This window comes from Melanostigma gelatinosum (genome assembly GCF_949748355.1).
Source record: "Melanostigma gelatinosum genome assembly, chromosome: 6".
NCBI lineage: Eukaryota > Metazoa > Chordata > Actinopteri > Perciformes > Zoarcidae > Melanostigma > Melanostigma gelatinosum.
This window is the reverse complement of record NC_136639.1, coordinates 1,230,421-1,245,594: the sequence shown is the minus strand read 5'-3', so window position 1 is coordinate 1,245,594 and position 15,174 is coordinate 1,230,421. Positions and strand designations below refer to the sequence as shown.

Below are 15,174 nucleotides of genomic sequence, written 5' to 3'. Positions count from 1 at the left end.
TCGAGCCCTTTGTAGCACTCCAGCTCGTCTTTTGTGTGAGGACTGGGGGTGTTCACGAGATACGTGTAGATGTTGGCGTAGTTTACCGATGGAAGATAAGTAGGATCGGCACTGAAACCATCTGCACTCATCGTATAGGGATCCAAGTTACCAATAACCTTCAATTTGGCCAGGTAGCGAACCTTTGATGCACTATCCAGTGATTCAAAGTATGGTATTCTCGCCGCACTTCCTTGTTTACTCGCCGCCATGTAGGATCTGTATGTACTCCAACATGGCCGACAGACCTCGTAACTAAGGAGATCGTGACGTCGGTGAGACCACTCTGTACTTGTTTTAATGTACATATCTTGCTAACACGTAATAAAGTACTTTGTGTACTTCTACTTCTTTATTTAAAACGTGTTTGTGGTTGTACTGCCTCTTGTGGCCGATATGAGTATGACAACACAAACATTTGATCATTCTTTCGAGTTTTAACATTTTAAACGTGTGTCGACATGATGTCACAGGAGAGAAACGTGGTCTTTTTGAGGCAGTAAAGAAAAATGCACAAAAACTCAAAACTTTTTAAAATCTTTCCAGAAAGAAGTTGACAAAAAGTAAAATGCCGTCTTGTGTCGCCTTCAACTGTGTGATGAGAAGCGACCGCAGTGGATCCACGGTTCCTCTGTTCCGGTATGTGGCAACAGATGTTGATGAGATATTTATTCGTGTCTACTTTATTTCAGCTAACGCTAGCTAGCTAGCTAGCTGAATCACACAGTTACAGAAGTGAACATTTGAACCATCAGCTGTGAATGAACTCAACACTGACAGCTTTGTGTTTGTGTGTAACGATGCGTTCACGAGCACGTCGACGTTCACATTGTTTGATTTGGGAAGTTTTTCTTCAGACTTTATGAATACAACATGGAAACCACCAAGAAGAAGAGTTAAAAATAAGAATCAACGCGCGTTTCAACAACACGGAAGCTGTTTCCGGTGTGTCCATTAAAACCTTTAGAGCGTCTCAAACTCCTCTTCTCTCCGGACCACATCAGCATCACGGCGCCTCAAAGGTGTAAATGTAACTACTCCCAACATGTTGGTAAATAACTCTGCATTTGATTATTGTTTATTCAAGTGTAAACATATTGTACATGCAGTTATATAAATGTAAACATATATTTAAGCACATTTGTTATTACAACTTAAATCCTTTTAATTTAGGGTTAATAAACCCACATTACTCCGTCAAAGATCAAACTATCAAAGAAAATAGCAAAGACAAGTTATTACAATAACTTTGTTCAAAGCTTAAAATCCTTTCACGGGTGTGTTTGCACAAACACACATGAAGTATTTCATGTGATTTAAAGACACGTTTAAAGTCTTCAATGTACTCACAACACATTTCAAATGTACAGTAAGCAGCCAAAGAGCTGCTTCTGTGTTTAAGTATCATCATTCTGACTTTCTATCTCATAACTTCAACTTTCTATCTCATAACTTCAACTTTCTATCTCATAACTTCAACTTTCTATCTCATAACTTCAACTTTCTATCTCATAACTTCAACTTTCTATCTCATAACTTCAACTTTCTATCTCATAACTTCAACTTTCTATCTCATAACTTCAACTTTCTATCTCATAACTTCAACTTTCTATCTCATAACTTCAACTTTCTATCTCATAATTTCGACTATGGGGATATTTTTATTATCAAGTCTAACTTTAAAAAAAAGAAATTAATTTTATTTATTTTTTTACTTTTTTTTTTTTTTTTTGCTGGCGGATTCGCGGCCCACATAAAATGACGTGGCGGGCCGGTTTCGGCCCGCGGGCCGGGAGTTTGAGACCCCTGCTCTACAGTATTGTTTATGCCACAAAACTACATTTTAAACTGAGTCAGAAGAAGAGCAGCGCTTCATAAACGTCAGCGTTCAGCACAAAGGACAAGAGGTCAGAGGTCAGAGGTCATGTTCTCCAGTGATCGTTGATCCGTGCTGTGATTGGACCAGCTGCTCCCCAAAATCATCTCAGCTGCTCTGAAGTCGGTGAACCCTCAACGACACTGAACGTGATCTTCCTACGAGCGAGCAGCAACCGAGCGGCCCCGCGGCGGCATCGGGCTCGTGGGCACAGAGGGTCGTCCGCTGCCTGAGGCCGGCGGTTCGATCCTCGGCCGCTACGTGTCCTGTGCCCAAGTGTCCCTGAGCAAGGCACTGAACCCCGACCTGCTCCCGGCACACACTCGGGAGGGTTCAGTGCAAGTGTTCCTCACTTGTTTGAAGCTTCATTTGAATCATGAAAGGTTTTATGCAGTTAAAGTGGAAGTTGCGGTTTTTTAGTTGCTCGTCCAAAATGACTGAAAGAAACGTGAAAGTTATAACATAACAAGTCTGAGAACCTCTAAGCGGACATCAACTAATACTACCAACCTGCCACCATGACACAAAGCACCAGCTGCACTGTGACAAGCTTCCTCACCGCATCCTCCACTGTGTTCATGTCGCTCCTCGCCTTCCGTTCACGAAACTGAGATTAGTTTTAGTTTCGTTGGTTTTTTGAACTTTATCATTTTACAGAACTTACAGATCCAACCAGGAAGAAGAACAATGTAAACCATCGTGAGGGAGATCCATAGAAATACATGAAGAACATGCAACAAGTGCATGAAATGTATAAAGTTGGTAAACGTAGAATGTGACGAATCAGCGCGTAAGCGTCCATCAACATCAACATAGAAGTGAGAGAAGAAGCCAATCAAAGACTTGCTGTAATGCTGTACAACGTCTTGATTGGCTGTTCAGGTCAGAAGTGTTCTATTAAATGTTCGACCACTGAACCAACACATTGACGGGTTTAATGTTTCATCACAGGTTTCCACGGCGCCACGAGGCGAGGCTGCGTCTGTGGGTCGCCAACGTAAAGCGCAAGAACTGGGAGCCGTCGGCCAACTCGCGCTTATGTGCGCGACATTTCACCACCGAGTGTTTCCACAGCGCCCCGGGGAGGCGGCTGAACGCGACCGCCGTCCCGACCGTGTTCACCTTCTCCCGCCATGGCGGCAACGGGACGCGCACGACCCAGGAGGAGAGGGTCCTCAGCGGGGTGAGTGACCCGGTGTACCTGGACCATCCGTACTGCGGCGCGGCCGCTAGCGACCCCTCCGCCTCTGGAGGAGTCCCGTCTACGGAGCTGAGCGGTGCCGCGAACGACCAGCGGGAAGGCGACCGCGTCGGGGAGGAGGCGCGTGTCGGCGTTCCGGCCTCCGCTGAACACGCGGGTGTCGGAGACGCTCCCGATACTCAAATGGCGTTGAAGAAGCTAACGCTACATGTCGCGGTTCAGACGTTGGGGAGGAAACTGGTCTCCTGCCGTAAGGAGGACAGTCAGAGAGACTGAAGACTTCCCGGTTGACCGGAGTCTTCCACGAGCTGCTGCAGCACAAAGTGAGAACAAGACAGAATACACAGAAGACGTCCTCGTGTCCTCTGCGGACGTCTGGTGGAGAGGAGACGCCTGAAGCAGCACCATGAGGTCTCTGCACACTGCTCCTTTAGTTGTTGTTGTTGTTTGTCTCGTTCAGTACAGTACACGTTGGAGAAGCTCCTGACTCGTTTCATGATGTGGATTTAATGTCTTGTGTTTGTGCAGATACAATGTGAGACCTGATGACCTGAGAAAAGCTCGCTGTGATTAATAACTCACATTTAAATGATGTTTTTTTAAATGTCCTTCTGGGTCTGAGGAGGATTCTGGAGCCTGTGGGAGTGAACTAACTGAAGAAGAACATAGTGCAACAATAAAACATGAAGAAGAATTCAGAGGTTGGAATAGTTGTAGAATTGTTTTGGGTATTTGCACTTTAGGGATTAAAGGGTTATGAATTAGCATTAACGGTGTTAAATATGAGGCGGATAACGGACATTTGGTAACGCAGTAATCCCACCAGTTTAAATATTGGGAAAAGTAAATATCACACATATCCTTGTTGTATTATAACTGAAAATACTGAATATAATATGAGCGTGTTATAATAGAACATAATATACTGTCAAATATATTAAAGAAAGGGTTAGAGAGAAAGGATACCAGAAACAAATGGAGTAAATGCAGTGAAGGTAACTCAGAGGGTTATCACGTTTCTTTATGAACACCATTTGTAATTGAATATATATACTTATATAAATAAATAAATATATTTAAATATATATACTTATTTCTATAAATATATTTCAATATATTATTCTGTATTTAAATTGATATATTTCAGAATATATATATATATACTGTATTTAAATTGATATTTTATTTATATTTAAATATGTATTTATTTATATATGTTTAAATATATTTCTTTATTTAAATATATATTTTAAATGAGTATTATTATGACAGACGAATGTAAAGTGGATCCTGGTTTTGCAATGACAACTTTTGAAGGTGCAAAGCGCCACCTGCCGTACCGGAGTACGGCAGGTGGCGCTTTGCACCTTCAAAAGTTGTCATTGCAAACCCGCCAACCAAAAAAGGAGGAAGTAGAAGACGAAAAAAATCAATCACAACCAAAAGAATCCGCGCTTTTATTTTGGAGGACCGAGCCGCCTCGACTTCCGCCTTCCCCTCCATCTTTAAGCGCGGCTAGCTTGACGCAGCGGCTCGAGAACCCCCAAACGGGAGGCAGAGCGGATCAATTTTGGGAGCCACGGCGGTTGATCGGGATTATGCGGCGACGCTGACTGCTGTACCGGTAAGAAGCACCGACGAACGAGCCGGTTACCGGGCCGTATGCTCGTCCGGTTTTTAACGTTTTTACCGTAAAAAGCAGCTAGCTTAGCGCCTCTGCTTCCCCTCTCCCTTTGTTCGCTTGCGCCTTTTTTTTTTTTTTTACCCCGATGCGGGTTTTTTTTTTTTTTTTTTTGTAAATACTGGCGCAATATGGCCGCCGTCTGGAGACTGGACCACCTGTCTGTGTGCACACATTTATACATGTAGGAGTTCAGCCAGCGTTACGTTACGTGGTGGTCAGTTAGTGAGGAAGAGGAGGAGGAGGGTAAACTGTGACCTCTGAGATGGTCATCTTCATCAACAGCCAAAACAAGCAGCAACTCATTCAGTTAATAAGAAGAGAAACACGTTCATGACCCCATGCTGTGAGTGTAATGTGAGACCTACACACACACACACACCTACAGACACACACACACACCTACAGACACACTCACACACACCTACAGACACACACAGACACACACACCTACAGACACACTCACACACCTACAGACACACTCACACACACCTACAGACACACTCACACACACACACCTACAGACACACTCACACACACACACCTACAGACACACACACACACCTACAGACACACTCACACACACCTACAGACACACTCACACACACACACCTACAGACACACACACACACCTACAGACACACACAGACACATATACACACACCTACAGACACACTCACACACACCTACAGACACACTCACACACACACCTACAGACACACACACACCTACAGACACACTCACACACACACCTACAGACACACACACATATCTACACACACACACCTACAGACACACTCACAGACACATATACACACACCTACAGACACACACAGATTCTCATCATCCTCTGTTGATGATGAAGAACCTCTCTGATGTCTCACAGTGAGACTTTATTTTATATCATGTAAATAGAAACTACTGAGGAAGAGGAGGAGGAAGAGGAGGGGGGCCGGTTTAAATATATCTAATGAGAAGGAATCATGAATCTCAAATGTAATATAGTTCTATTATATTTAAAGCTTAAAGCTCTATTTTCAGTTGAAGAACGTGTCAGTTTGTCGTCTTTAGTGAACTACGTCTCACGATGCTAATGAGCTAGCGTAGCTTTGTTTATGAGTCATGCAGAAGAAGGAGGAGGAGGATGAGGAGGAGGAGGAGGAGGCGGAGGCGTCTCCTCAGACACTGTTAGGGTTTTACAGTTTTATGACAAACTGAAACAGTGTGATCCTGTCTGGTTGATCCTGGTCTAACCCTAACCCTCTACTGAAAGTTCTGCTCAGTTTGTCTCTCTCTCTCTCTGTCTCTTGTTTGAGGATTTTTTATGATTTTAGAATAAACCCGGTAATAACCCGTTAAACAGGTAATAACCCGGTAATAACCCGGTAATAACCCGTTAAACAGGTAACCATAACCCGTTGATGTTCATGTCTGGTTTTTCTTCCTCAGGCTGAACACTCGTCCTCTTCATCGCGTCCATCAGCTGTGACGTCGCCTCAGTCTCCAGGTGTTAGTCTGCACCCGGCCTGTATGCAGCCTGTCCAGGGCCCGGCCTAGTTCCTGGTGCTCCTCTCCCGCCACCTCCTCCCTCCTTTCCCTTCCCTCCTCCTCCCCCCTCCTTTCCCTTCCCTCCTCCTCCTCCCCCTCCCTTTCCCTCCATCCTCCCCCTCCCCTCCCTAACCCCTTCCATCCATCCACCCCCCCCCCTCCCCCCCCTCACATCTACCAACCCCCCAGCGTTTAGTCTGGACCGGCGGCCTGGCTGGCTGCCCCCCTTACAGGTGGATGAATGAAGACCCCATTCAAGAGCCCAGGAGGGGCCCCGCGGCCCCCCCGAGCAGACGGGGGTGAGTCAGTTATAAGTGATGTTTGGGAATTGAGTTGGTTTGTTTTCCACATTAACACGTTTCCTGAGGCGTCCTTGAACGCACCACCTGGTCAGTGATGGATGCTGCGTTTGTGTGTTTCAGGACATTCTGGCGTTTCTGCAAACATGATGAAGAAGAAGAACTCTCACAAGTAAGTGTGACGGATGGAATCAGATGTTTGGAGTTATGAACCCTCTGAACACTAAAACAGTTTCAGGGTGTTTCTTCTCTCTCTGTGGTAAAGTTATCCTTCTCATCCTCCTCTTCATTGGTTTCTCTCTTCTTTCTTCTTCTCTCCCTGCAGGAAACAGAGGACCAGTGTTGGTCCCAGTAAGACTCTGGCTCAGCCCAGAAGGAACATAGTGGGTTGCAGGATCCAGCACATCTGGAAGGAGGGCAGTAAGTAGGGGGGGATATGAAAAGACAACAAGGAGACACAAAGTAACTACAAAGAGACACAGAGTAACTACAAAGAGACACAGAGTAACTACAAAGAGACACAGAGTAACAAGAAAGAGACACAGTAACAACAAAGAGACACAGAGTAACTACAAAAGAGACACAGAGTAACTACAAAGAGACACAGAGTAACTACAAAGAGACACAGAGTAACTACAAAGAGACACAGTAACAAGAAAGAGACACAGTAACAACAAAGAGACACAGAGTAACTACAAAAGAGACACAGAGTAACAACAAAGAGACACAGAGTAACTACAAAGAGACACAGAGTAACTACAAAGAGACACAGAGTAACTACAAAGAGACACAGTAACAACAAAGAGACACAGAGTAACTACAAAGAGACACAGTAACAACAAAGAGACACAGAGTAACTACAAAGAGACACAGAGTAACTACAAAGAGACACAGTAACAACAAAGAGACACAGAGTAACTACAAAGAGACACAGAGTAACTACAAAGAGACACAGAGTAACTACAAAGAGACACAGAGTAACTACAAAGAGACACAGAGTAACTACAAAGACACAGAGTAACTACAAAGAGACACAGAGTAACTACAAAGAGACACAGAGTAACTACAAAGAGACACAGAGTAACAGCAAAGAGACACAGAGTAACTACAAAGAGACAGAGTAACAACAAAGAGACACAGAGTAACAACAAAGAGACACAGAGTAACTACAAAGAGACACAGAGTAACTACAAAGAGACACAGAGTAACTACAAAGAGTCACAGAGTAACAGCAAAGAGACACAGAGTAACTACAAAGAGACACAGAGTAACTACAAAGAGACACAGAGTAACTACAAAGAGACACAGAGTAACTACAAAGAGACACAGAGTAACAGCAAAGAGACACAGAGTAACTACAAAGAGACACAGAGTAACTACAAAGAGACAGAGTAACAGCAAAGAGACACAGAGTAACTACAAAGAGACAGAGTAACAACAAAGAGACACAGAGTAACAACAAAGAGACACAGAGTAACTACAAAGAGACACAGAGTAACAACAAAGAGACACAGAGGAACTACAAAGAGACACAGAGTAACTACAAAGAGACACAGAGTAACTACAAAGAGACACAGAGTAACTACAAAGAGTCACAGAGTAACAGCAAAGAGACACAGAGTAACTACAAAGAGACACAGAGTAACTACAAAGAGACACAGAGTAACTACAAAGAGTCACAGAGTAACAGCAAAGAGACACAGAGTAACTACAAAGAGACACAGAGTAACTACAAAGAGACACAGAGTAACAGCAAAGAGACACAGAGTAACTACAAAGAGACAGAGTAACAACAAAGAGACACAGAGTAACTACAAAGAGACACAGAGTAACTACAAAGAGACACAAAGTAACTACAAAGAGTCACAGAGTAACAGCAAAGAGACACAGAGTAACTGCAAAGAGACACAGAGTAACTACAAAGAGACACAGAGTAACTACAAAGAGACACAGAGTAACTACAAAGAGACACAAAGTAACTACAAAGAGACACAGAGTAACTACAAAGAGACACAGAGTAACTACAAAGAGACACAGAGTAACTGCAAAGAGACACAGAGTAACTACAAAGAGTCAGCTGACAGCAAACTTGTGTCTTCACATTTTTTACGCCAAGGATGAAACGCTGAGACAATGTTACATTCTGTCTTTTATATTTGGGAGTTCTCCATCAGAGTCTCGGTTCATGAATCCGTCTTTGTGTGTCTGCTTCCTCTCAGGTAAGTCGTCCCAGTGGAAGGGGACGGTCCTGGACCAGGTCCCTGTCAACCCGTCGCTCTACCTGATCAAATACGACGGCTTCGACTGCATCTACGGCCTGGAGCTGTACAGCGATGAGAGGGTGGTGGGGCTGGAGGTCCTGCCCGACAGAGTGGGTGAGGAGCTATATATTTATAATCATTATTATATTATCTGCTGTTAATTATTATCATTACCACTACTTCTTTATTGTGTTTTGTTCTGGTGCTTCTATTGTTATTTATTACTCTGTAATTATTGTTTCTATTGTCATTATTATTATTGCTGTTATACTATATTGTTTATATTTTTTCTTTTTCTTCCTACATTTTTTCACGACAAGCATTGTTTTGTTGTTTCATTAATTTATCGTCTAAAGATGTTTGACTCACTGATGGTCTGGAGGATGTGAAGGAGGGAGGAAACAAGGGAACAAGTGGAGGAGTAGTGACTCCCCTTGTGTCTGTAATATTGACTTTAATAAAACCACAAAGCATTAACCCGCCTCCTCTGCCTCTCTGTGATTGGTCCAGCTCCGGCCCGCGTGAGCGACTCGATGCTGGCGGAGACGATGATCGGCAAAGCGGTGGAGCACATGTTCGAGACGGAGGACGGGCCGAAGGAGGAGTGGAGGGGGATGGTGCTGGCCCGAGCCCCCATCATGACCGCCTGGTTCTACATCACCTACGAGAAGGACCCGGTCCTCTACATGTACCAGCTGCTGGACGACTACAAGGAGGGAGACCTGCGCATCATGCCCGACTCCAGTGAGTTCTACTGGGAACCAGTGACAAATACACAGTATGAACACATGAGAATATTATATGGCTCGGGCTTTTATTGTGAAAGGTAGGTCTGTGCTGCCTTTGAGGTTGAAAGGACCAGGAGACAAACTTCCAGTTCTTTAAAGTGAAGACAACGCTTCATGTGTTAAAGCTGCATTCTCTCTAGTGGCCACCAGGGGGCGACTCCTCTGGTTGTATAGAAGTCTATAGAAAATGACTCTACTTCTCTCTTGATTTATTCCCTCAGTAAACATTGTAAACATGAGTTTGTGTCTCAATCTCTAGTTTCAAGTCTTCTTCAATACAGCATGATGTTCATTTAGTACATTATGGTCCATTTAGAGTCACACAGACCATTTATTAACTCTGAAATATTAAAATCAACCTCAGGAACACGTCAAGCTGTAATATGTTTGTCTATTAAACATTTTATAACTATGTTATTAACTAGCCACTCTAACCCTCTCCCTGCCTCCCTCTCGGTAGACGACAGCGTGGCGGCGGAGCGGGAACCCGGCGAGGTGGTCGACAGTCTGGTGGGCAAACAGGTGGAGTACGCCAAAGAGGACGGCGGGAAGCGGTCGGGTATGGTGATCCACCAGGTGGAGGCCAAACCCTCCGTCTACTTCATCAAGTTCGACGACGACTTCCACATCTACGTCTACGACCTGGTCAAGACCTCCTAAGACCAGAACGCCCGGTCCAGGACCCCACCTTTCCCCAAAAAACACTGGGACCTGCTTAGACCCACCGAACCCCCCCAGTGAAGAAAAAGTACAACTCCACGAACTCTAGTGACACCTGACACAGATGATGTCGTTCTTTACTCTTTCTCTCATGAAACGCCTTAAAACAAGAGAAACATACATGGTTATGTAAGCCCCGCCCCCTTCCCAAGACGGGACCAGTACGACGAGGCATCTGTCATCCATCAGAAGTGTCCAGACTTCTTTAGACCCTGTTCGGAAGTTTCCTGGGTCGAGCGCCCGAAAGAAGACCAGCGACCCCGTCTTATGTGGAATAACCCGGAACATTTGTGGCAATAACAAACAGAAATGTGGCTGAAAATCAAAAACAACAAATTCATTCTGGTTCAGTTTTAAAACCTCTTTGAGGATCCGATCCTGAGGTCCTCACATGTCATTCGCTCCAGAGTCAAAGCAGGTCTGGAACTGTTTCAAGTGAACACAAAGACCCCCCCCCCTTTAACTGAAACCATTTCAGACCGCCGTGGGGGGGCAGCGGGGGAGGATTGGGAGTTGGGCCGGTCTGAGTCTGCGGGGGTTCGTGAAGGACCGGGTCTCCATCTGCATTTCTATAGAAGGTCTACGTGGTCACATGGAAGGAACTCGTCCAATCACAGAGCAGTTTGCTGACCCCGCCTCCCTGCAGGTCACCTGTAGACCAACAGAAACCGGACCACACGAGACTGTTTTTATGTGATTTTAGTTTGTGTTTTTTTCTGTTGCTGCTGATTCCTACATTACCCATAATGCATCATGACATCAGACAATGGGAGAGGCCGCATCAGTTAGCGACGCTAGCCGCCGCCGCAGAAGGAATGCTAACGAGCTAAGTGTCCTGGACAACCAGGATGAGGTCAAAGGTCAAAGGAACACGGCTGCACTTTTGGGAAATCCTCTCGTTCTATCAGTCTGTAACCATTGACTGTTTATAACTCACTGCGATGTAGTTTTAGTGGATGTGAGTGTTTATCAATGTTCAGTATTTGTCAATTTCTCCTTGTATCAGCTTGCAACTACATTGTAGTGTGTTATGAACCCTTTATTACATGTTTATAAGCTGTTTATAAAGTGTTAATGAAGGTTTATCTTGAAGTATTTCCCAAAATGTCAGAATGTTCCTTTTTAATGTCTCCTCTCGGACACCTGATGCAGTATTGATCCGTTCTAATTCGTTTAATAAAACCCCAAAATCTGTAGCAGTCGTCATAATGCCCCCCCGTCCGGGGCGCTGTCTTCTGATTGGCCGACCTCGATCAAAAGGTGTGTTTCAGACAGAGAACCAGTGACCCAGTGTTGATTTATCTGTTTTTATAAGAAGCGGACCGACGCTTCTTCTTCTCCTGCTTCCATATGTGTACAGTTTGTTCTCTTGGTATGTTGATATGAGCCGGCACATACAGACTCTTCTTCTCTTTGTACTTCTTCTCTTCTTCTCTTCTGTGTTGGCTCTTTATGACCCACTTGCCTGTAGGAAGATGTTTGCTGAACCTCTCTTCTTCATGGAGTGTTTCAGCTTCATAACGTTAGAACTCAGTCAGCTGTTTATGGAATCTCCCACAATGCCGTGTGCTCGTAGCTGATGTAGCTCCACCCACCGGTGACGTCACCGTTAGCAGCCATGTTGCCTGATCCACGTCGCCTGTGCCTGAACACCTGAAAGGAAAACATATTTCAGAGGGTTCTCCCACTCTGGGTCCCGGTCTGGTTTGAATCTAGAAGGTTCCTGATTCGAGTCTGTGACGTGGGTTCCGTCACATTTTGGTTCTGTTGAAGTCCGAAGTCGCTGTGAAGTTAGCTTTAGCGTTTCCGTCTGTAGAGCCGGTCGTTTGATAACTTCGCTCTGGAGTCTGGTCTGTGTAGAACCCTCTGCTGACGGGAACCACACGGCTTCAGATACTAGAACGTGGAACCCCACACGCATTCACATCATCGGTTCTGATTCTAGAACCATCCATCTCCACTCAAGAATCCATTTGATTTTCTGGAACGCATCTTATCCCAAAACCATTTAGTTGAAGGCTTCAACACATTTGACGTTCTGCGTCAGGTTCTACAGGGTTCTAGAGTCATCTCAGCACATTCCTCACTCACACATTTTATGTCCTTTTGAATAAACTGCTACAAATCCGAGAACACAGAGACTTGAATATTCTAGAACATGTGTTTTCGGAACCTCACACGTATAGAACTCGTTTAGAGTCTGTGGAACGTGTCCCGCGTTTTAAAAAACTCTCCCGTGACGGAGGAACGTGGAACCACACACACACGCACACCACTCAGATTTGAATCACTGGTTCTGATTCTAGAATCGTTTGAGCAGAACGGAACACGTTTGATGTTCTGCTTTTAGGTTCCAGAGAGACGGAGAACTCTCATTCAGGAGGTTCTCGAATCATTTCAGCACATTTTCCTCACTGTTCTAGAATATATTTTTGTATATATTTGATGTCCCTTAAAATACACAAATTCTAGAACACGAAGACTTGAAGGTTCTAGAACGTGTATTTGAGGTCTAGAACGTCTGATTGTAGAACACGTGTTCATTAATCTCAACACCTGAGAACCAACGACAACATTAAGATAAACACACACGCACGTAAACATGTTGAGCTTTAAGCATCGCAGAATGAATAGTTTGTGATCAGAAGAAAACGAAATATTTACGGTTCATAGTCAGGTGTGTGTTTACCTGGATACCCACAATGCACCTGGCTGGATGGGGGGGGGGCGATGACAATGACCAGAGTCTGGGTGGATCTTCAGCATCCGTGATGCGTTCAGGAGGTGACACGTCGGTCGTATTTTACACAAAAACATTGATCTGGTGTGTGTGTGTATATGAGTGTGTGTGTATATGAGTGTGTTTATATGAGTGTGTGTGTATATATAAGAGTGTGTGTATATGAGTGTGTGTGTGTGTGAGTGTGTGTGTGTGTGTCGATGGGCCCCTGTTCACAGCAGTGTTGTGTTTGCATGCCTCTATAGAGCTCGGTGTAGATCGATGTGAGTTGCATGTGTTTTTGTGTTTCCGTGTCGTTCTTCGGCTGACTTCTGTCTCGTGGCTTTCGGTGCCTCTCCTTTTGGGTTTTCTCAGATTCTTCCCTCGTTTCTTTGTCCCAGAGGCTGCTGCTGTTTGTGGGGTTATTGAGCAAAAGATAGAAAAAGAACGTCTGCCGGCTGTTTGTGGCGGATCGTCCCTTTAAAGAGTGCCAACTACAGCGGAGACCAGCTCAATATTTACCACAATAAACCATCTCTGTCTTTCTCACCCACGGCTCCGCCTCTTCTTTCTCTTTCATATGTTCAAGTAATGAACGTTTCAGGAGATATTCTGTCCGAAAGATGAGCTGAAATAAATGAATAAAACGTGTGAGACACGGCGACAAATCGAGGAAGAGAGCCACGAAAGAAGACGGTTAAATACTGTTATTTAAATATCAGCCTGATGACCGTTCAGAGAGTTTATTGTTATTAAATGTAGAAATTATTTCAAATTTTTATATGTTCTTTTTTTAAATTGCAGCTGTAAGAAAACATGCAAGAACAAAAAATATATTACATCATGTATATATATATATTATACACTCATATATACATATCTAATATATATATATATATATATATATATATATATATACATATATATATATGCATTTATTTAAATACAGTTTATACTTGATGGAATATATTTTTGTTCTCGTTCTCCTGTTTGACAACATCTGCAATTTAAAAAAGGTATATCATTTCTACATTTATGTCAATTTCTGACCATAACAATAAACTCTCTGAACGGTCATGTAAAGATATATATCAATATATATTACTGTGACAGTGTACTTTTACAGTGTGGTATTTGTACTTTTACTGCAGTATGATATCTACATATGTTCTGCATATATATATAAATATATATATATATATATATATATAAGATGTAAATACTTCCTCCACCTCTGGGCTTTAGTGTATCGAGATAAAAAAAACAGGAAAGGGAAGTGACATTTAAAATATGATTATTATCTGAACTTTATATGAGTGCAGTTTCCCTCCACTCCGCCACGTGTCGCTGTTGCTTCACATATTACAGCCGTCACTCCCACAATGCACCGCTCCAGACAGAGCACAAACTCCCACATAAACTCTGCGTTCCCAAAGCTTTAAAATATAAATCTAAACACACGGACTGATGTTTTATACCTCTACAGTCACATACAGAAGATAAATAGTAAATGTTAAATGTGACGATAATGTGACACCGTGATTCAAAGAGCGGGAGAAACTAGAGAAACATTGAGCGCCATCTTTAACGCTGTGATCTTTCCCGTTCATGAGTATGATGATTGGTGCGTTCACGGACCATCCGTGACAGGTGCAGCCCTCTTCCTTGTTACGATCTGCGCCTCAGACCATCTGACCTGGACCGGAGATCATGACGTCATGTTAATAGTAAAGTTAAATGCATCTCCGATAGAATCACGTGTATGAAGACAGAACAAACATGGCAATAACAACACACAAGATAGTACAAATATAGCAAACGAAAAATAATTAAACATAGATTCAGAAAAATAAACATATAAAAAAATTGAATAAAAATATAAACATAAATAATGGAATAGAAATATAAACATATATAAAGAGTAAAATTTAAATATGAACATACATAAACAATAGAATAACAATTAAGTGCAAAACAGAACAGAATAGCAATAAGGTAAATAAATGAAAAATACAGAAGTACAAAATTCAACTAAAATAGAA

General features: G+C 43.3%; 2 protein-coding genes across 2 annotated transcripts; both read left to right on the top strand.

Annotated features, from left to right (window-relative positions):
* The first annotated feature begins 542 nt into the window (after positions 1–542).
* On the top strand, positions 543–3,774 carry LOC306778715 (peroxynitrite isomerase THAP4-like). The gene is made up of 2 exons (XM_079270363.1): positions 543–678; positions 2,867–3,774. Exons 1-2 carry the CDS (start codon positions 608–610, stop codon positions 3,390–3,392), a joined length of 597 nt encoding a protein of 198 aa, XP_079126489.1. The 5' UTR covers positions 543–607; the 3' UTR covers positions 3,393–3,774.
* An 860-nt stretch (positions 3,775–4,634) lies between these two features.
* Positions 4,635–13,631, top strand: spinb (spindlin b). The gene is made up of 7 exons (XM_079270360.1): positions 4,635–4,740; positions 6,247–6,644; positions 6,768–6,816; positions 6,970–7,064; positions 8,864–9,019; positions 9,416–9,649; positions 10,154–13,631. The coding sequence occupies exons 2-7, from the start codon at positions 6,587–6,589 to the stop codon at positions 10,351–10,353; spliced, it is 792 nt and encodes a 263-aa protein (XP_079126486.1). The 5' UTR covers positions 4,635–4,740; positions 6,247–6,586; the 3' UTR covers positions 10,354–13,631.
* The last annotated feature ends 1,543 nt before the right edge of the window (positions 13,632–15,174 follow it).

Bases quoted from the DNA above. Each gene is read 5' to 3' on its own strand.
- LOC306778715 (XM_079270363.1), top strand. From the start codon at position 608: ATGCCGTCTTGTGTCGCCTTCAACTGTGTGATGAGAAGCGACCGCAGT. The intron at 679-2,866 runs GTATGTGGCAAC...GTTTCATCACAG, and splicing joins TCCACGGTTCCTCTGTTCCG to GTTTCCACGGCGCCACGAGG.
- spinb (XM_079270360.1), top strand. From the start codon at position 6,587: ATGAAGACCCCATTCAAGAGCCCAGGAGGGGCCCCGCGGCCCCCCCGA. The intron at 6,645-6,767 runs GTGAGTCAGTTA...TGTGTGTTTCAG, and splicing joins GCCCCCCCGAGCAGACGGGG to GACATTCTGGCGTTTCTGCA. The intron at 6,817-6,969 runs GTAAGTGTGACG...CTCTCCCTGCAG, and splicing joins AAGAAGAAGAACTCTCACAA to GAAACAGAGGACCAGTGTTG.